Source organism: Mastigoproctus giganteus, chromosome 2, assembly GCF_048544385.1.
Source record: "Mastigoproctus giganteus isolate SK-2022 chromosome 2, ASM4854438v1, whole genome shotgun sequence".
Classification (NCBI taxonomy): domain Eukaryota; kingdom Metazoa; phylum Arthropoda; class Arachnida; order Uropygi; family Thelyphonidae; genus Mastigoproctus; species Mastigoproctus giganteus.
In genome coordinates this window covers 181,338,049-181,361,031 of record NC_143576.1, presented here as the reverse complement: position 1 = coordinate 181,361,031, position 22,983 = coordinate 181,338,049, and the positions used below count along the sequence as shown (strand labels likewise).

The 22,983-nt window shown below is 38.9% G+C and overlaps 1 protein-coding gene across 1 annotated transcript in view; it reads left to right on the top strand.

Moving 5' to 3' along the window:
* Nucleotides 1-22,983, top strand: part of LOC150089807 (uncharacterized) — a 50,559-nt gene that overhangs the window by 27,186 nt on the left and 390 nt on the right. Inside the window, exons 2-5 of the mRNA XM_090368827.1 lie at nt 2,271-2,454; nt 13,017-13,075; nt 15,689-15,823; nt 20,366-20,464. Of these exons, the coding sequence (XP_090224953.1) occupies nt 2,364-2,454; nt 13,017-13,075; nt 15,689-15,823; nt 20,366-20,464 (384 nt within the window). The 5' untranslated portion in view covers nt 2,271-2,363. The remainder of the gene's footprint in view (nt 1-2,270; nt 2,455-13,016; nt 13,076-15,688; nt 15,824-20,365; nt 20,465-22,983) is intronic.

Genomic DNA, 22,983 nt, shown 5'->3' with positions numbered 1-22,983 from the left:
CATGCCTGTTTTAATTGTGTTTTGATTTGATTTCCCCTTGACTTTTTCTTCCTTGTACTTAGCAGGTTATTTATAACGCTCCATTTATCCTTTTGAGTCATCTGTTTATCCATAAAAAGTTGATTGTAGTAATTGTTTTTTGCTTTCTAATCAAATCTGTCAATTTTTTCTAATTGTTTTATAATTGTGATAATGTTCTATCTTTGATGGACTATTTCTATGCTGCCTGAAGTATTTATCTCTTTGTACCATTAATTATATTTTTCTTGTCATCCAAGGTTTCTTATGTTTAATCCTGCTACTCCTAGAATTTGTGTTGCAAGCTGAGAGATTTATTTTTCTCTCCGAATTAATCCTCGAATTGTTTATCATTTGTATTATTTGACTTGAAAAGACATTTACATCAGTTGTGTAAGATGCTTGCTCTTGTCGTAACATGTTTTCTGTGTTGTGTTTGAGCTTGCCTGTTGATAAATATTTGTTCTTCGCAACACATGTTAATTTTTTATGTTCACGTGGGTGTTGTTGTTTTGAGTACATATCTATTATTAGTATGTATGTTTTATGATCTGACATTTGATTTAGTAGTATGTAGGAATTTGCATACTTCAACTTTATTAAATCATTTTATAACATATTTGTTATAAGCTGATCTAAACAGGAGCTTACTGTTCTGTCTCCCTCCATCATTTGTTGCCTTGTTGTTCCAAATAAGGTATGTTCAAATCCATAATTATATGCATAAGCATGTTCAAATCCAATAATAATAATAATAATAATTTAGGACACGATTCCCGCTACAGGTAACCAGAGGAATATTACAATTAGCTGGACACGTTACGTTCAGTATATAAAAACTACGTGAGTACACAGCAAATAAATAAAATACATAGCAGTGCAATATACACAGCTAATATTGGATTATATAGATTTTATGGTTATTATAATAGATTGATTATACAAGCTTATATTGCATTACATAGATTTTACAGTTATTATATAGAAGTTGCAACACATTGAGACAGTCCCGAAACTTTCACTGGTAGTTATTCCTCTGACAATTGCAAGAATACTGAATGGACTTGACTATGGATTTGCGCTTTTCCCTTCTGTAGGCAGAATCTCTGGACCACACATTTTGCAGCCTAGAATTTCCCAGATATTAACGAAATCGAGAGCAGAGGAGCACAGATTAAGCACCATTGTGAGTTTCCTCGCATATGCCAGGTGCTGGACTGGGGTGCATCTGAGATTTATGCAGAGCTGTGATTTTGATGTATAGGGTAGGTGAGCCCAATTGTTGGCCCACTTTAGGCCCCAGAATTCCAGACTTCAGAGCGTCTTTAGACTGGACATAGGAGCAGCAGACCAAACTTCAATACCATAACTTATGACAGAACTAAAATAGTAGAGGAGAAATTTTCTGACCGTTTGCTTGTTGTTCGCTCTATAGAGGTCAAGTTTCATACGGCAGAAAACCCGTAATGCTCTTGAACGCAGTTGTGGATTTGTTCCTTATATGTTAGGTTTCTTCCATTACCACTCCTAAGAATTTTACGGAATGAGTGGCGACCCGTACATGCCCAGCAATAGAGGGCTGCAGAGAGCTGTTGGATTGAATTCTGCTTCTGCCCTAGGTGAGAAGATGATAGATTTGGAGTTTCCAGGGTTCATGTTAAGCCAAAAATAGGTAGCGTATTCACACATATAAAACATGACCAGAAACAACCATTGATTTGCTGGAGGTAAAAATTATGTTGGGTAGTGTAATAATATTAGGCCAATATCTGATACTACTAAGCTCATATGATAAGGAGGCATTAATATGATAAATCAACATTAATTGTTGTTAATTACATTTACTTGGTAGTGGCACGAGCAGATCCCTGACAACTAGAGTATCTCAAGAATATCCCCTAAGGATTATTCTCTCAGATTATTTATCGTTAAGCTCAACTAGCCATTTTACCATTAGCATCATCGCATTATTTATAACACGTGCTGCCATAACAGCTAAATCCACGAAGTACTATAACCATAGTGACCCCAGTACAAAATAAAAACCGGATTTTCATATAAAAATCAATACAACTACCGTCGGCAGAGACCGATTAACTATGGAACCCACACGTACTCTTGGAAACAGGATATATTAAAACTTTATGTGCTTAAGCTACAGTGCTTATTCTAAAGAATAGTCTTTGCTATGTATGAAGTATTTTTAAAAAATGATTTAATCATATGTTACCGTAATTATCATTTTTTTCCAGAATAAAGGCAGCCTGTTTATTAGTCCAGTAGGCTTTCATTTCTCTAAATAAGCAATCATATTGAGAGAAAGATTCCTGACAGCTGAAGCGAAGATGTTGAAGTTACTTTCATTTTCAGTCCTCTTCAGTTTGGTATTTTGTGATGTCTACGAGGCTGATTTATTGTCGGATTGCGCTAGATGTTGTGAGTAATATATAAAATTACATAAATTTAACAAACAGTTTCACTTTCAAATATCATTTTGGAGTAATCTTATTATAAATAATGGAAAAAGTTTATATATATCCTACAGAAATCATACGTCAAAGTAAAATGAGATCAGAAATGTGATCAAGTTGTCAGTAGTGCAGCAAGCCCTCGCTGTTCGTCAACCAACTGTTCGTCGTTTCATTAATTTTTCATAATTTATCATAGCACGTGTACATCACGATCCCTGATAGCTCACATTTTACCACTTTAATTTTAAATCAGTTGAGTTTGGGCATTTATTCAGAATTTCTCAAAATTTCTTATAAATTTCATTGGAACATTAATATTGCTTTCAATTATTTAAATATTTTCAAGAATAATTTAAGAATCCTACAATTTATTCAGATATTTTAATACCCTTCTTACTATTATTAACTTTACGGGACACGATAAAAATTCTTACAAAGATTCCTGCTTCATATAAATGAAAAAGGAGTCTTTTGGAAGCGCGTGCCTTCTTGTAGATTTATCGAAGATGTAATTCCTGTTACAAGAACTTGACAAAGAGAAAGAAAAGCAAATTATACAACTGAAAATCAGTTATTTCTTTAAAACGAAAGCCGCAATATCTGAGTCCCTACGTAAACAACTGGTTGCTTTTTTGTTAAATTATAGCTTAAGTTACATGAAGTTTATACTGAGAGGAAAACAGTTGCGACTCGAGATCACGAAATCCATTGGGAAGGGAGTAAGGTATAGAGTCTGGAGAGGATTGAGTCGACCGGCCATATCGGGGACTGCCTCCTTTCAAAATCCACAAAGCCATAAAGCCAAAAGGTTAATCGGTAAATGGGAGTAATAAAGCTGGTCGGCAGTGAATCAATAAAAAATGGTCTCCACTGTTCAATATACGTATGACTGTAACAGATTGAAACCAATAAGGATAAATCTGTTAACAAAAGAAAAAATTACATATATGCAAAAAAAAAGTCCTAAAAGTACTCCTTCCATTGCACAATAGATAAGCGGTTCAAGCCTTGCAAAAGAATACTCACAAGGCCAACAACCCAGTGAGTGATAGGGAGAATATAATTCAACGTACAAGGCAATCAGCAAGATAATGATTTAGAATGTACACTCTCCTACCATTAATGTCAGGACACCTGCCTTTAGACAAAAAAGAACTTTTATTTTGCCTTTTAATATTTTGTACTTTTAATATTACTGAAACATTTTGCTTTTATGACGGCCTTTAATCTTCGTAGCATACTCTCAACCAGCTTTTTATAGTGTTAGGTGATATGTTTCTCCACTCGGCCTTTAACGCAGCCACAACCTCGCCTTATTCTTTGGGCGACCTCTATGTGCACGTACTCGACGATCCATTACATCCCAAAGTTGCTCGATAAGGATGAGACAGAGGCGGACTGGGTAAAAAATTCTTACAAGGAAAAACTTGTAGCGTCCTCATACTAGAGTTTATGGCCAAAATCACAGTGGCCTCCATTGGGTCCGGTCCACGGTGTTTCTCCAGAGGCAAGTCCGCCTCTGCGTTTAGATCAATACTGTGGGCTGGCCAATCCAACCTTTTCACACACATTTCTCAAAACATTTCTCAAAATAAAATTTATATACAGAAAAAAAATAAAAATAAAAAAAATAATAAAAAAATAAAAAATAATAATAAAAAATAAAAATTTGAATTTAGCCTTCCACTTCACAAGTGTGAAATCGGCTGTGGAATTGTTTGTCTGGTTCTGGTTGGCATTGGCATACAAGGTGTTTCGCCGGATAAAAATTCCAGATGCAAAGGCCTGCAGAGAGAAAAGATTTTCTGGATAAGTTGATCCACATTGGTTGGGGAGTAGTTCAGAATGTCTCTCCCAAGTTGATCTCTGAGATCCTCGTACAAGTCACAGTGAAAAAGAAGGTGGTACTAGTTTTCCTTGCCTCCACAAAAGCATAGGTGGGTAGCGAGAAGCCCCAGTTGGTACAGCTTTTCATTCAAGGGGCCGTGGCCGGTCACCAAGAAGGACGTTTCAGGGCTGAGAGAGAACCAGGATCTTGCAGTTTTCGTCATCTCAAACTTTACCTCGGGGAGGAGTCTTTTGTTTATTGTGCCTTGTGGCGACGTATTCCACCTGGTTTTCCAGATGTTGACCAGTTCACTGTAACATCTTGTTTTTTCACACTTATCATATGCAGTGAGATTAAGCTCAAATCTAGAATACAGGTTGGTATTTTTTTTCTGATTCTGAAGCAGAGCCACGGAAAATTGTAAACAAATCTAGCGGGAGAGTTCCCGCAATTACCTGAAAAGCTACCGTGGAGACAGTCCTGCAGATACTGTGGGTGGCCAGGATCATTCCTCTTTGAATGGAGTTCAGTTTGTTTCTCATTTTTATAATAACTGCATGGTGGAACCACACACCGGCAGCTTAAGTTACAATGGGTAGGGATACTGCTTTGTAGTATAGTGATAACGTTCTCCTACATAAACCCCAATCACTTCGAGAGACTCTGAGGATGCAGGCAGAAAAACATTTAACTTTGGTGCTAAGGTGTTGGAGGTGTGGGAAGAAGCAGAGTTTGTGGTCTATAGTGACCCCTAAGACCCTTGCTTGCATAACTAAAGGTAGTTGCACACCAGAGATCTTGATTTGTGGGGGTCTCCATAGGTCAAATTTGTTTTTGAAAATCATCATTTTGGATTTAGCTGGATTTATGTGGAGCTTGTTTAACCTGGTCCAGATGGAGAGATTGGATAAAACATGCTGAGCATTAGCTTCCAAAGTAGAGCGTGAGTTTCCAGACACGATGATAGTGAGATCGTCCGCAAATGCTACAATTTTTGTGATGTCAAAGGAGTTACCAAGACAATTTTGGAGAACCATGTTCCAGACCAGGGGCCCCAAGACGGAGCCCTGAGGACAACCCCAGTAGACAGGCCTTGTGATCTGAAGAAATTTTGATTTTACTACTACAGAACACTCTGAAAAGTAGTTCTGGAACAGCTTGTACAAATTGGAAGGGCATCTGGCGGCACGGAGACGTTCAAGGGCACTTTCCTACCATACAGTGTCAAAGGCGCCTTCGAAGTCGACAAAAATAGCTAATTCATATTTGGAGGTTGAGTTCTCCAGATGCAGGACCAGATAAAATATGGCCTCTTCGCAAGAGCGGGTATGAAGCCATACTGGGATGGGGAGATTAAATCCTGTGAAAGGAACAAAGTGGTAACCCTGTGGGCCATTAGCCGCTCTAATATTTTTCTAAGGTTAGCCAGTAGTGCAATAGGCCTGAAGGACCGCGGTTCAGTTGAAGGCTTATTTGGTTTTTTAATGAGCCGGAGCAATGCCTCTTTCCAACACTTAGGGAACTGGCTGTCTTGTAGACACTTGTTAAACAGCAGCAAAAGGTGTGATGGTCTTAATTTGTAGAACCTGAGGATGAAGACATATTCAATAAGGTCCATGAATGGACATTTCCTGGGATTGATTTTTTTCAGTATTGCATCCAGCTCCAGCATGGTAAAGGGGTCAGCTAAGGACTGAGAACGGTAATTAGCATTTTGTGCTCGAAGATTAGCATGTTCGGGAAGGTCTTCCAAGGGATCATCAATTGGGAAAAGATTGTCCAGAATGAGATTGACCGAGTCGTGCCAATTAGTTGATTCATTCGTTTCTACGACCACAGACCCTAAGATGTCTGAGGTGAAAGTCTTCCCCCTTGTAATTTTGTAGAAGAGCCCCAGGGATTTGCATTGCCAGAGTCCTTAACAAAGTTGGTCCACGTTTCTTTTTTCCTGTTTGCTATTGCTTTTGTGTACTGATTCTATTTAGTGATGTAGTCATTATAGGGTCGGGCAACATCTGGAGGAGGCCATCCACGATGCCGCTGGTACTGTTTACAGGCGTGATGGACATCTTTACGAAGTTTACTGAGTTCCCACTGTCCACCAAGAGCAGATCCTGGGAGTGAATGTCTTCTTCTTGGCTGATATGTATGAGGTTTTGTTATGGATTGCTGAACGAGATCACATAGTTCGGTGGCCAAAGCAGTGTCAAGGTGGTCTAGCATGGAAAGTGGGAAGTCTTGCTCAATTGATCCATCGAAGGCTGCCCAGTCAATTGATTTTGTGGAGAAACGGACAAAGTCAGGAATCCTGGAATGACAGGGACGGATGGAACTGGCAGGAGCAACATGAAATAGGATGACCCTATGATCACTCAGTGTAAACGCAGGGATAGTGGTCAAGTCAGTGATCTGGGACCTCAGGTCATTGGTGGTGATAGTAATATCTATGTTAGATTGTCCAGTAGAACTGCAGTATGTGGAGAGTTGGTTGGGTTGATTTTGGACTGCCAGATTGCGGGTGAGAATGAGGTCCTCCAGGAGAAGCCCATGAAGATCTCAGGAAGAGCTGTAGCAGAATTGGGATTTTGCATTGACGTCCGAGGTTATAAGTATTGATTTAGAACCTAAAAAGTCCAAAGCAAACTCAAGGTAGTTGAGATATTCTTCTATGTCCTTGGAAGGTGGACAGTAGAGTGAAATTAGATAAAACATAGATGAGGCATGGGTAATTTGAACACAGGTTGCATACTTATTGCAAAGGCCGTTGATGACTAGGACATCCAACTGGCTGTGGAGGATCACAATACAGATCTTTGGGTCATCGAGGGTAGGCTAAATTACCCGAGTGGGATGGAGAATCCCGTGACTTTAAATGAGTTACCAAATTTCATCTTGGAGGCATAGGGTTCCTGGATTGATATTATATCTATAGAGTGCTCCTCCGCTGCACGTTGGATCTCATCAGCGACAGTGCGGGATTTGCATGACTTTAAGTTTGACACTATGGCTATTGCTGGTGAGACTGTGGATTTGTGGATTGGAAGGAGGAGGAACTGCCCTGTAGAGCTAGGGGCTGTGGTCGAAGTGTTTGGGGGTTATTCGTTGGCGATCCTTAGTCTTACTTGTTCTAATGCTTGCTGGTATTCAGGACAGGCTACATCCCACACCGAGTGACCAAATTCACTACGTCTTCTCTTGCAGTTCACGCAGCTAGGATTCTCATCCTTGTTTGGACATTTTGCATGGACATGGCCACTATGGGCACAGTGTTCACACGTAGGGTATGAGTGCGTACAGTGCTGGAATGTATGTCCATATCCAAGACACAAAAACCGTTTAGTCACCACGGTGAATGGGCAGAACTTGTGAGAACTACACCCAAGAAAGATCCTGTCAAGTGACATGATTATTCTGAAGATTTTAGGTGATAGTGTGATAACGTGGTGAGCTGCACAACTGGAATTAGCTTTGTTTGTGAACCTGAGGTTGGTATCCTGTTTTATTTCCTCAAGGGTGATGCCATGGTCAGCAAGATTTTTGTCGAACAAGTGTGGGGGTGGTAAAAGTGTTAATTTATGTATCCCCTTTTTTGTATTAATTTATTATTTATTATATATATATATTTTTATATCCCCTTATTCGCCCCTCCCACTTTTACACCTGACTTGATTGATTTCAGAAAATCCCAGACTCACGGGGACCTCAATTACATTAGGTATTCTTCCACTGGACTGGCTGAGTTTCGGAATGACAGACACACACACATGAATGTAGAATATAACATTGTTTATTGACATATCATATATTATATCAATAACATTTAACTGAATACAATATTTAGTTGGAGACTTGTTATGTTACTAACGTTTAAATGTGTATATATCGTGATATCAAATAAATCATTTCACCAATAATTATCCAATTCTAATACATATTCTTATATATTATAACACTGTGTCTCTTCATGTTCTACATAGGCTTCGATAGATCATGGTATTCACCTCACACAATCCCTCGCTCTCTACTCCTAAACAGTCCGTATAAATGAACAACCAACTATCAGCCAAAGAGCTGGCTAACAAATTCATTAAGAGTTCGTTTTTCCAAAATTGTAAGGAAAGTACATTTATTCAATCAAACATTTCCTTATAGCCAGGTTAACGGTCAACATTAATCAACCAAATTAAATAGTACCCCTCCAATCAATTAATCCACAACTCCTTAATAGCCTACCTGTTTAATCTATTCCTACTCCAATCAGATATATTCACCATAATTCAACATTCACAATAATTCAAAATTCAACTTTTAACTCTACACTAGTTAGGAAACCTTTACCCAATCGTTAACAATTCTTAATTACTTAATAGGTCATTTCTTTCTATCAAACATTAATACAGAACTTCACTTCCAATTATAGACTACTTACACCTTGATTACATTACTCTTATGCCACCCTCTAGGCTGATTATCTTTCTTTATGTATTATGTATTACATTAGTACACTTATATATATATTTATCACTTTGACATCCCTCCTTAACTATATAGCATTATCCTATAGTCCTTCCCTTACTAATTTAGGTTCATTTATTCTCAGAAAACTTCCTAACACTTACGTGATTTACTGGGCTTTTCTCCTTGCTCGGTTTACTTTCCTATCTGCCTTAGGCGTGGACTGGAATGCGGAAGGTCATCCATCTGGGGATCACGGTAATCTTTCTGATGTTTCCCTACCGGGTACTGCGCGGCTGGATTTAATTCAGGATCCTATATTCTTTCTTAGTCTGCATTTTTTTTCATGGACTGAGGTGCTTTCCGAGTAGGCCAGTCGCTCGACAGCTCATTTGATTAAACTTTACCTCTAGAATTCTCTGAGTGTGTTTCTCCTTTCTCCCTCCATACTGCTTCAATATCTACAAGTGAACATTCCTTCCTACTCTAGTCTTACCTAGAGTTCTTATCACAATTCTCCCACTACAACTTCCACCTGCCCCAGGACTGCATCCACCACCGAAACTAGACCACGACTCTTTCCGAATCACCCCAAAACTCAACTCCTCGAATCTGCTCAGTATCATTTTTTTTCAGACCCTTCTCTACGTTCTCTCAAAAATCCCTCCGCTTTCTTCCTGGCCAATCGTTGACTTCCACATCCTTTCCTTCGTGATTCTTATTCGTCTCGTTTCATTTCAGTGGGCGTGTTTTTGTTTCCTTTTATGTCCGAACTTCCGTTGGTCTAGAAATTCCGGGATCATTCTAGATGGTAAAACGTAAGTTCCGGTCCACTAAGAAAGTTTCAGGCCTTCTTTGTGACCTCACACTCACATCCAATACTACGTCACCCACACCTGCTAGTAGTCATACCGTGAAATTTTTAAGAGGGCCACTTCCGCACTCAGTGCCCTTTCTATAGAGTATATGCTCCTGTCTTAAGTGGGATTTGTTTCGGTCCATTATAATTACTACTCACTAAGGAATCCTTTACAAATGAGGGATATAACTTAAGCTGGGAGTGTCTGGAATAACCTTCGAATTCCAGTGTTTCCTAACCCATGATATTTGAGCTGAAAACTAACTATTTACTCTACAATTAATTCTCCCAATATTTAACAAAACTTTATTAATTATTATTGTAAGGATGGGTCCTTACACAAGTACTCAAGGATCTCATCTTTGTTAACACTTGTGGGAAGATCATACACCAGTATAGATGGATTGGGGCGCTTCGGGGGGGGGGATTCACAGTGACTGCAGCAGACTGAAATGGGCTGGCAGCTGCGATTTTGTCCAGATCCTCCTTGGTTGTGGTTTCAAGAAGAACACCCCGGTTCCTAATTGCTCTCAATGGCTTGATCTTAACTGTCTTTAAGTCGTTCTTTAGCGTATTCTGTACTATTTCTTTCACCTCTCCACTAATCTTCAGTTCTGAGTGTTCAGATGCACGGATCAGGAGAAGATGCTGAGGTTTTTGGGTGTAAGCTTTGGCTAGTTGTGGGAGGTGGAACAGTCCTTGAGATGGTGTAGCAGATGCCATCTCGGCTGCCGAGGCATAGGATCTGAGTCATAGTTCTTTATTCTGTGAGGGGCTTCCAGTGCAGGATGAGTTGTGGTTGGAGGGAGCTTGGATAAGTTAACAAGCACTCTTTCAAGGCTGCTTGTCTGGGACCTGAGCTCTTCATTAATTGCCCGGAGTTTTTCATTATCAATCAGGAGTGCTGTGGAGATAGTCTCCAGTCTAGCCCACAGCTCCTGCACAGTATTTGCTGCCGACCTAGTAAATCTGTTATTGTCGTGGTTTAGGAATGTCACTAGATTTTTATGCAGCATAGATATTACTTGATGAAGGGAAGAGGAGTCAGCAGAAGCAGCAACAGCAGGGGCAGAGGTTCGAGGATGGGAACCCTGATGCAACAGTCTGCTCAAGGTCAGAGAGTGACGGAGTGGTTTTTGAAACTGATGTGCAAGATGGAGCTGAGGGAGCCAGATTCGAAGAAGCAGAGGAAGAGGCTGCAGGATGAGCTGGAGTAGGAGAAACAGGGGCAGCTGGTTGGACTGATGAAGGGTAGAACTGGTTGTGCAGAAGGGGGAGCAGGAGAAGCGTGGGCAAGCGATTCCAAGATGGCGGCAGCAACTGGAGTAGAGTTGCTCAAGTCAAGTTTAGCGGCAATTGATTGTTCAGAATCAACAGAGGGTGATCTGCCATTATCATCAACTGGGGAAGGATTGTTAGTGGAGCAAAGTAGAAGGACCCTGGATCTCTTTTTACTCTTCTTTTTCCAGCTGTTTGCCTTAAGGGGGTGGACATTAGTTGGATCTAAGTCCTCATCAGCGGCGGAGCTAGATTCCTCGCGATAACTAATGCCGGATACGCGTTATCTGTCGTTCTGGATGTATCAGTGTGCTGAGAACAGTCTACTGATATAATAGGCAATCTCCTGAAACGGGTCTACTGAAGAAAATCACAATCGACCAAAAATTGTAATTCCAACTATTGCCACCAGGGAGCAAGAGAGGCAGGGAGGAATTTGCACAGGATGTTCCACAGTGGCACATGACACATGGGGACGTCATAGTCAATTAACAGGATACGAAAATCACTCTATCAAGCTCAGCAGAATATAATATAGCTATAAGGACCACGTGATCAAGAATTAAATTTGCATATCAATAAAATCATTAATAAATACTGTGACGTCATAAACAATGATTAATAACCAGAATAATAATAATAAAGAATGTTGATTTAGAAATGCAATTAATCCAAATGGGAGCAGCTGTGTCCACCTTACGAAGGAAAAGGCCAATAGCGGAATGGAACGTGTACCACGTAACCTGACGTAGTAAACGAAGGCATTTCAGCAGGTCGGAGAAGAAGCAGAGATAGCAAAACTATCAGAATTTAACTTCTAAAATAAAATAATGCAGGCTATAAACACTGAATTCAACTATAATTTTAGGGAGACAATTATGATTACAAATCGAAAACCAATAGACAATAATCAACAGTCAGACTTATATGGCATAGGAATTGTGAACGTTCGTTAGTAGAGCAAGACAAAGCATAAATTAAAAACGCTCAGAAATCGGCGAAGCCTTAGAGGTTTGCCGTAAAAATGACATGGATAGACTCACCATCACAAATAGAAACCTGTAGATCCAAGGGAAATCCAAAATAATCCATTGGTACAATATTAATAAGCACAATTTGAAGAGACCAAATTTAGTCAACCGACACACGCGGTCCCTCTACTGGCAACTGCACTCTTGACATGTGTTTTTGTAAAGGGCGGCACTCTTGACATGAGGCACCTTCTTGTGTAGACGATATATTCACAGGTGTACATAACTGGCTCATTCTCTTTACAAGGGCCTACATTACCAAATTCGCTTACCTCCACTTCAACCCACACTCACGACCTTCTCCCCTTTGACCACACCATACAGAAGTCAGACAGAATGCTCCCTCTCTCAATTTTTTTATTCCCGTACTTCACTCTTCCTTTCAAGTTTGGCACGCTTCCGCCAAGGACTCCAACCAATCTTCTTTTTCTGTTCAAATTTCCGTTCATTCCTATTTGCTAACACTGTTCTCCCAAGCTATCTCCCCAGCACACAAACCAACCCTTTTCTAGAACTTTCTTATTTTTTCTCACAAGCGGCATGAACCTTTCATGTCCACAGGCAACCTCCAAAAACACTCATTTTCGTTTCACACCTTTCTCTCTAAAAGTATAAGAACACTCATATATCAGCCAGCCAGACGCCGGTTTATTTTGACGCGAACTCTGGACGTCCGCTCATTTTCTGTTTTGGTTCTAACGGTGTCATAGATCAAAGGAGGCGCTTCGTATAATCCCGTTTCACGTCCTATTGTTCTTCCTTAACAACCCCTTCATTCCTGTTCTCAAATGGCACCCCTTTACCTAGTCCTGCTGTCCCTGTTTGCTCTCTCGTATTATTTCAATTACTTGTTTACCCCTTTGCTACTATTCTTAATTTTCACGCTTAAACTATCCATTATTAAATCTAGCGTTCTTCAAATTTTAACCTTACTCTTAGCAAAAAAAAAACATATAGTCTTATTTAAATTTGTAAAATCTATATCTTACAATATCATAAATTCAAAGTTTCATCATTCTAGATTCGCTAAAGAAGAAACATAAAACCGAAATGAACCTTTTTTATTTTCATTGCAGTTTTAACAGAAGACAAGCTTATAGAGCATCTGCAGTGCCTGAATGAAAAGTTCTACAAAGTAAATATGCTTCTTTCATTGTACAATTATTTACTTAAAATATCATACCTATTTATAATTAAATTATAATACCTATTTTTGTTTGTATTAATCTTGCCTGAAATTTATAATATCTAGATCGACCAACATACTCATTTCCCTGCAGAAATATGGTTAAGGCTCTAATAAAGTTCGAGAATTTTAGTATCGGATGATTCTAGCATCCATTGTAATACTTTTTGTAACTAATATCATATCGAACTCACGCAGAAATGAAGGTTACTTCTACCGTCCAGATCCAATTACTGATAATCATTGAGCAACATGACTTATAACCTATTCAGATACGTTAATTAATTCATAAATTCATTGATAAAAATCATAAAATTTATGTGACTGTAGCTGCATGAATTCTGAAAACCGAGGAAACAAACGACAACAAGAAAATGGAATGCCTTTTAAAATACAAATAAAAATTAAACGAACTACTCTTAATAAGTAATCAATGTGGAGCCGTGACCTGTACCATTATTTGAAGTTTGAAACACGGAAAATTTGATTGCAACAACCAACATGGCCTCTTCGTAATAATAAATGAAGATTTATTATTATGAAACACGCACTTCATGAGTGCACCTGTTTATGCTCCGTTGAGAAACATCCTTTGAAAGGTTGTAAAATCTGCTCCAGATTACAGTAACTTGCATACACACTCACACATAACTCATGAAATGTTTGGGGAGATCGAGATGTGCGAGATCGGAAAAGTAAAATTATCGTTATATTAAAGAGTTATGGTATAATTTAGGGCTAAAGCCTCAGGTTACGTAAATAGTTTAATTAATGTACAAGTTAGTGCATTTGCATCATTTCTTTATATAGGCAACTGAATAAGTAATTATAAATTGGCATCATTAAGTATATCTCATATTGTGAATACCTTCACAACGAGTTGCCATGATATTGCACTACTTCGAATAAGTACAGTTTCACCTTGGAGACGCAATTGTTCTCAGCCGATACCATCACACATAGGGCACCATTGCGGAGCTTTGTGACTTATTGCAACTCGTTATAACGAGTTGCAATAAGTCACGAAGAGTTGCCATGATATTGGCAACTCATTATATGAGATATACTTAATGATACCAATTTATAACTACTTATGTAGTTGATATGTACAGAAATGATGCAAATGCACTAACTTGTACATTAATTAAAGAATTATTCATTATGTGCTGATTTTTGAAGTAGACTGTATTTATTTCCTCCTAAATAGTGCCATGATATATTCGAGACATTCTATTACGTTTATTTTTCGTTTATATTCCATCAGTACAGTCGATAGCCACAAAGCATTACCTAATTCGAATATAAAATGAGAATATTCCAATCACCAATAGCAACTACAGCAACAAATGAAGGAAGGGGAGGGGATATATTATATAAACGCATCCGAAGGCGTTAGCAGGTGTTTTACGCCAGCTTACGTCGTCCTACGCGGCGTTGGAAGTGCCCCTCTAATTTGCATGCCTTAACATTCTGCTTCTTGTTAAACTGGGCGCTGGAAGGCGTCGCCGACGACGCGCTTCAAGAGCTCGTCTAGTATACCCCAAAGAGTGCTGCAGAAAGTATGTGCTCCTAAAATAATTTAGAAAAATGCCATTTATTTCAAATTAAGCGGCGCCCCTTTGATGACACTTTTCTAAATATTCCCTCATTCCAGCCTTTCCTTTCTGCTTACAAGTTCACCCGAACCTTATCTCATAATCCTTCAGTTTAAATGCTGTATCTTAACTTTAACATTAGTATTATTTTTTTTAATTTGCCCACGTGTACACGCATGATGTTAAGACGGGATCGGATTATTCTCTCTATTTAAGAAAAATAAATAACTAAATAAACGACTTTACTTATTTGGAGTAGATTTTTACAAATCACTTGCATCAACCTTTATTCAAAAGGAACTCACAAATGTAAGGATTTACCAAATCATAGCGTTAAAGCTGAAAACCTAAAATGAAAGGTGTTGATAATTCGAGATTTTACGAACGAAAATTGATAAAGTTTAGGATTCATTAAATTGCCGATGAAAGACAGAAATTCAGAGCGTATCCGTTCTCTCCTTATCGGAATTTATTAAATAATTAAACTGTATGTCACAATATGTTTTATAATATATATTATTTAAATAAACTAGATGTAACTAGGCATAATAAGAGTTTAGGATTCTATATCTATATAATATCGGTGCAGATACACCATAGACAACTCTTAAAGAAAAACTACGGTAGTAGTGGGAAAGGCATAATTTCGTGTGTATCTCGTATTGGGCTCATCCTTCACAACGAGTTACCAAGCATTGCACTACCTCGAATAAGTAGCGCTTCACTACAATAGTCTTCTCTATTAGTAAAGCGTTACTTATTCCAGGTAGTGCAATACTCGTTGTGAAAGATGAGCACAATATGAGATACAGATGAAATGATGCCTTTCCCACTACTACCGTAGTTTTTCTTTGAGCGTTTTAAGAGTTTTATTCTGTGGTGTATCTACACCGATATTATATTATATTATATTATATATAATAACATATATAACAAATTATAATGTAATATTGATATATTCTTACAGATAGTAGATATGAAACTCGATTGTGTGAAAGCTGTCGGAGAACCTTACTGCCAGGGCTACAAAGATGTTATCAAATTCATCTGCAAAGATGTTTGGAATGACTCTGACTGTAACTGTAACCATTACCCTAGTGAGGTAAACTTACAAATATTTCTAGGGTTTATTATAGATGTCGTACAAATGTTCTCATGCAAATATTTTTAATGATAATTCAGCGAGGAGTAAAGCAGTTGAAATGATACTTTTCATAACCTTTTATTAGCAAGTTGCAAGGATAAATAGTAATTAAAAGTAATATGATTACTGAATTTTATAAATACTAATAATTTAAATCGTAATTAAAATTTCTAGCTACGTTATAGATGGCGGAGGCCGAATGGCGTAGCTAGAATTTTTAGAGCCCTACACAAAGAGCCCCAGACACCTTCCCTCTATTTTTATTAAAGTGAAACGCCATATCTTATTTTTAAAATATTATTTATACTGTATATGTTTAGTAATTTTCAATAAATGTGAACTATAAAAACCAAAACCAAATGGGGATGTCAAAATAAAATAAACAATTTAATAATCTACAACACGTTATAATTAGATTAAACCATAAACTGGTGGCTAGTTGTAATGAGAAAAGTTTATAAGACGTTGCATTTAATTCAGCAATATTTATAATCTACTGGCAGCATTTGAGAAAGAAAGATTCCTTTCAGTTCTTTTAAAGGCATACTTAGAGTGACAGAAAAGTCTTTACCCTTCCTGTACATAAATACTATAATTATCGACGTTAAAAACGTTTTTACTAGCGTTATTCCAAAAAAATTGCAACGAAGAACCGTCATGCGAAAGCGTTACGGAAGTGACGTTCTGTTCAGCAGTACGTCCATAATGTGGACGTATAGCCTATCGCTAAAAAGCTAAGGAATTTCCTAACAGAAATATTAAACTTTTAAGATACAAAAAAAACTTTCGGAAACTGAGAAGTGCGCTAATTCGAAAACGAATCTTGTTTCAAAAAAAATCAACTGGTGTTTCCAGATTGAATGTAACTTTTTTCTTTACAATTAAACTCTAAGATTGGAAACGAGTTATGCACATTTATGAAAACAATATTCAACTTGGACATGTCATCAGATTTTCTGATAAATACTACACGTAATGGAACAACTGTAGATGGTGTATTTAGTCGTAAACCCTTCAATGTAAAAATTATATATCCTACTTTAATGATCACAGACCAATACTTTCAGTAACCGATATGTAATTATTATTAATAAAATAAAAACATTGTTATATTATTATTCACGAATTTTATTAATATGTGAAAATTAAAACGCTTTTATCGACTTCCGATGGCTCCTAAATGTAAAACACGTTAAATATGCTAGCGGCAGGACACATTATGTGCCTGATACAAAATTACTTAACTTTTTTTTTCATTAAGAATAGAGTAATTATAGAAATAAATAAAAAAAAATGTAAGAATTGACCCTAGTCTCCCTTACTGTGCGGGGAATTCAAATATCAATCTTTTATCCATCATGTACTGTTTTTTGAAATAATTGTGCCAATTTTTAACTTTTTTAAACAGACCGTATAAGTCCTCGTTGCCTTTTAGGTTTACAGTGCTATTTATTTGCAGTCATCCACATCAGTCGTTCCCTAATGTAGCATCAAAAAGGTGCATAAACAGGCTTTCCATTTTTTAATATTTATGTGAAGTAAAGAGAGAAGCAGAAAGCGTCACAGAAGTGTTATTTCAAGACATCCAGAAAAGAATAGTTTACAGGGAGCAGAGTGGTAGATTAGTGTGGACTGTCATTTCACTACGTCGTGGGTCAAACTAGCACCCGACAAGACAAATTCGGTGCTGCTAAAAGGTACGCTAGACTTAAGGAGACCACCACAAATTAAGATTGAGAACAAAACAGTTAAGCTGTGCGAACAGATTAAATACCTAGGAATAATCCTGGACAGAAAATTAAATTTCAAGCCACACCTAGAATATATTAAACAAAAGATAAGAAGATATGCGGCCCTCCTCGCTAGAGTCACTCGCAGGGACTGGGGACTCAGACGTACTACCCTGTCTTTGTACTACAAAGCTCTCTTCATCCCTGCCATCACATATGGCTCCCCTGTCTGGTACGCGAGGGCGGCACTAGAAGTGAATAAACGGATCCTCGAAACCATTCAGAGGACCATCCTCCTTACCATGTCGAGAGCAACTAGAACGACTAGCACGGCTGCCCTCCAAGTCCTGGTAGGAGTTGTACCCCTGGATCTCGAAGCTACCCGCTGTGGTCTGCTCTACCATCTTGCCAGAAACACATCGGCTACGATGTATGACCTCACCACTGACATCACTAATGACCGCAACTATGAGAAGAGAAGAATCACCGACCACCTCATCCAGATTTGGCAGAGGAGATGGAGCAACACAGAAAAAGGTGCAGTGACCAGAAGATTCCTCCCCACTGTCACCAAGCTGTACCCTAAGGAGCCAGTGTGGTTTCACCCTGGTCGAAATACCACCTTCCTCCTTACAGGACACGGCCCGTTTAAAGCTAAACTTCACCAACTTGGTATCATAAATAACGCGGACTGTCCCTGTGGCAACCCGGAGTCCTGGAGACACTTAATGTTTGAGTGCGATTTGTATGACGACCTGCGACTACAGATAATAACGTCAATCCAATATATCCCAGAAAACCAAGAACCAAGACTGCTAGACACTCAAGAGGACTACAAGGCACTCAGTCAATATGCCCAGGATCTATTTTCTAGAAGGAAAACAATGATAGAAATATACCAAAGGCAACCCAACTAGAAAGAATGCAGGAGGTCAAACAAGTAAAAAAAAAAAAAAAAAACACAAGCAAAAAACTCACCATACCACAGAAAGACAAGACTTTAGGATGATTTGAATGGCCTACTGTCGACCCAAAACTGCACTCCCTTGTGCGGTTTTTTTTTTTTTTGGGGAGGAGGAGGGGGAGGGGGTATTTGCTCTTCTCCTCTCCTCGCCTCCCCATATTTTCACTCTGGTGGGGCATGGGCATGCCCCACTGAAAATGGGGGTCACCTCTCTATCCGACCCCTCTTCTTCCTATTCATCCCCCCAGCCTTCACCCTCCCCTCCCAACACTTTCTCTTGTACAGCGACTGCCCCACATGTCCAAATTTAAATCACATCAAATTTTGCCCGACCTTTTAGGCTCTCTAGAAATAGTTCTTCCAGCGTAAAATCCCACGCAGCGCTTTCTAAATGCAATTTTACTTAAACCGATAACTCCAACTTAGCGATAACTCCAACCTTTATTTTAGGTCCTCGTCACCGAAATCCCAGGAAAGTAAGTGGCAGGACCCGCCAGAGTATAATTAGTCTCTTGGTACACCCGGTCGGCGTCCCCGTCGCTAGGTATGGTAACGCCGGGTCCCACTGGGGGCCCGGCGGCCAACAGGCCGGATGAACAATGGGCACAACAAACTACATACCACATGACCCATACATTATTTTTAAACCTCTGGCATAGACAGGGTACTGTCACTCGATACAAAGAACATACGCGGAGATGGGAGAAATCCCCGGAGCCGTCAGACCCTCAACATACCTATACCTACCTATACGTCGTGGGTTTAGTTGGTTTACTAGGAAGAATTTTGGTGGAAAGCAACAAATACTTATTTACAGTCAGTGGACAAATATTTCGTACACCTCTCTCTCTTGCGGGGTCGGATTGGATTTTTGGATTAATTTCCAAACAATGAAAGCCACAAGGCTTCAAGTGGATCGCCTTTATACCGTGTGTTATTTTAACTCCAGTTCGTCGGCATGATGAAAAATTGGGGATCCGCAACCTAGACGGACTTCGTGTAGCACGGTGGTTACGGACGCTGCTGCTTCCACACAATGTGTTGTAAAGGCCTGGGTCCGATTACCTTCAATTGTGGAGGAAGTTGTTTGAGATTTTTGATAATGTAGTCGATCGCCGGGGAACGTTCCAGAGATTTCATTTATGTAAAAGAAATAAATGGGACAAAGAATGTGCGCAATTTATAGAGAGATGGTCGTGTATGCGAAACTATATTTCGTCCATTCACCGTCAGTTAAAAAACTAGATAAATAAATAAAATAAATACTTCGTCTTAATGTTGCTAATTTCAATAACATAATTCAAATGAATTAAATAGTAAGAATTTCACTGTTCCCAAGTGAAACTGTAAAAGGATTCGACGTTTTTCCAGGGAAGTCTTTCTATACTCCTTCAATACGTACTTCAAGTAATCGACAATCCCAATCGCTCAGTTCTTTTTTTTTTTTCATTATCTGCCTATCAGCACTCACGCTTATACATACGCCTAAATGGTCACGACCTTCCCTTTTTAAATACATCGACTACTGTTGACATTTGAGGCACAAACGTATGCTTGTCAAGCAATTAGAAATTGTAAATTGGCATCCGACACAAATCTCTTCGAAACTCCTCTTGTTTGTGATATCTCTACATCCTGCTGGCTTTTAAACCTGTTTCTTATATTGTACACATTTAGTCCGCTTGGTTCACTACTTTGGATAGGGTGTCTGAATTCTTTTTGTGGTACAATATGAGTATTGACTACTAAACTGAAATAACAATAAAAATTACTTTATAATTATTTTAAAATAATTTACTCGTATAGATTCGGATACAGTGGGCGGACTGTGTCTTTCAAGAATTCGAAAATGCTACTGGGTCATCTTTAATTTCACAAATGGAAGACTACTTCAAAGCAAATGCGGTAAGCTAGGTTTCCTTATGCCATCAACGAAATAATTTTCACAATTACGCCAGCACTATTATTATGCATTCGACGGAAATGTACACTGAGTGTCACTTTATTAAGTGTATGTACTCTATCATAAAATGGAGTTCATCTTCAGCAAAGACATCACTTGTTCATAGCATGCGATATAAAGCAGGTGGGCGGATACACACGGATACTGCACGTGCGTGTAATGCATTGCGACAATAGGCAAGTCGAAAGATTTAAGTGCCTTTGAACATGGCGTGGTAGTCGGCATCACGTGCGCCGATATGAGTATTTCAGAAACTGATGAGGTTTCGACTTTAGACTATGCGTTGAGGGTAGCGAGATTGTTCCAATAACCAAATAGCATCCGGCCAAAGGCGATACAGTGGTCGGAAACAGCTCGTTGATGCGAGAGACAAAATGATGCTGACAGGCTTGTGCAGGGCAACAGGAATGCTACAGTCAGTCAAAAAGCAAGCCATTACAACAGTAGTAACCAAAGAGGCATTTCAGAGTGCAGAACGCATCGTAACTTGTCACAGATGAGGGTATCGTAGCTTCGACCGAACTAGGGTTTCACTTCTGTCAAATAAATAAATAAATAAGATGGCATACAGCCTGTTCAAGAATAGTAACGTTGGGCAGTGGAGGATTCGAAAAATGTTGCCTGATCTGACGAATCCTAGTTCTTAGTGTTTCACATTGACGGAAGGACCAGAACATAATGAAAAGAGCACGGGGCCCATCCTGTCAGGTGCCAACAATGAACGCAGATGGTGGTGGGGCAATGTTGTGCTCAGAGTTTTAGTGATACACATTTGTCCTCCTTTATATCAGTGGAGCAACATTTGGATGCCACAGGTTATCTCGAAATTATTTCCGACCAGATGCATGAGCATCCCTTTATAATTGAAGTCTATCCATCTGCGAATGGGTTTTACAACAAGATAATACACCAAAAGGCATGAATTTTACTAAACTGGTTCCACGAATAAGAAAGTGAATTCATCATATTGCGGTAGCCTTAAGTCATCCGACCTCAATTCAATTGAACACCTGTGGGATGAAGTAGAAGTTGCTCTTTGTAGTACAGATCTGCAACCATTAAATATGTGACAACTGCGAGGAGACAGTATTGAGCCAGTATTCTTGTGGCATTATTTCGTCATCTCGTTGTGTCTAACCCACAAAAAATCCAGATTCAGAAGAATCCGGATTTTTTGTGGGTTAGACTACAGCTCTTCAGAGGGACCTATCTCCTACTAGGTAGGTTTTCCTAATAAAATGGTTAATAAAGTACACTCAGTGGATATTCTCTTTCATATGAACGTATTATGAATTTTACTATATAATTTGAAGTTGTTTGTAAATATTACTAAATTATGTGATTGAAAAGTATGTGTATGTGTTGTATATGTCCAGCTATACAGGGTGTCTCAAGAATACACGGCATAACTTCAGGAATGAGTTCCTCATATGTAGACAATAAAAATATTTTATATGAACATAGTTGCGGAAATGCTTGGTTTCAGAGTTTCGAAGGTCTGTCTCTGACGCTTAATTGTTCACATCACCTTATAGTAATTGTTCAAAATGTCCGCCTTCTGCCTGAATACAGGCCTCACATCGACGTCTGATGGACTCACGAAGACGATGCCAAATTCCTGGCATGTTTCGTATTGTCTCACAACCTGCCACAACTCGATTGCGGTGAGTTTCGACATTAGCTACCGGAGTCGAATACACCAATCACTTTAAATGGCCCCACAAGAAGAAATCTAGTGGGTTTAAATCAGCTGAGCGTGGAGGCGAGGAGTTGGTCCACACCTCTACTTCAGGAGTCGTAGATCTTGGTCGTCCTCTGTCGGCAGTACGAGGTGTAAAGGTCCCAAATTCACAAAAGCGGAGATGGATAGTTTCAAACGTTTTCCTGTCTGGACATCTTCGTTCTGGGAACCTTTCGTGGTACAAACGACGAGCCTCGAGAGCATTGTCGTCCGCCAAACCGTACATAAAGTGCATATCCGCTTGCTCCTGATTTGAGTACATGGCCGGAATGGAAATCTACCAGATTCTGTCAGTACCTTGTGATGAAGGAAATCACCTGCAGGATAAAAGACATTCTGGTTAATAACTCGGAAACCATGCATTTTCGGAACTATGTTGATATAAAATATTTTTATTGTCTACATATGAGGAACTCATTCCTGAAGTTACGCCGTGTATTTTTGAGACACCCTGTATATAATAGAGATATGAGAGAGAGAGAGAGAGAGAGAGTGCGAGCAATTTGACCCTTCATGATCACAAGGGCAGTGATTCCGTTGGAAGCAACAAATGATTATTATAAAGCGAAAAGTAATTAACCAATTTTTTCCGTAATAACAAATTTCAATGTGTCGTTTCATTTTTGAAAATATTTCTTCTAATTTCTAAGAGAATTAGCAGAAGACTAGCGGTAATTTGCTCCATGCTGCCTTTAAGATATCAGTAAGCTCCACAAAAGA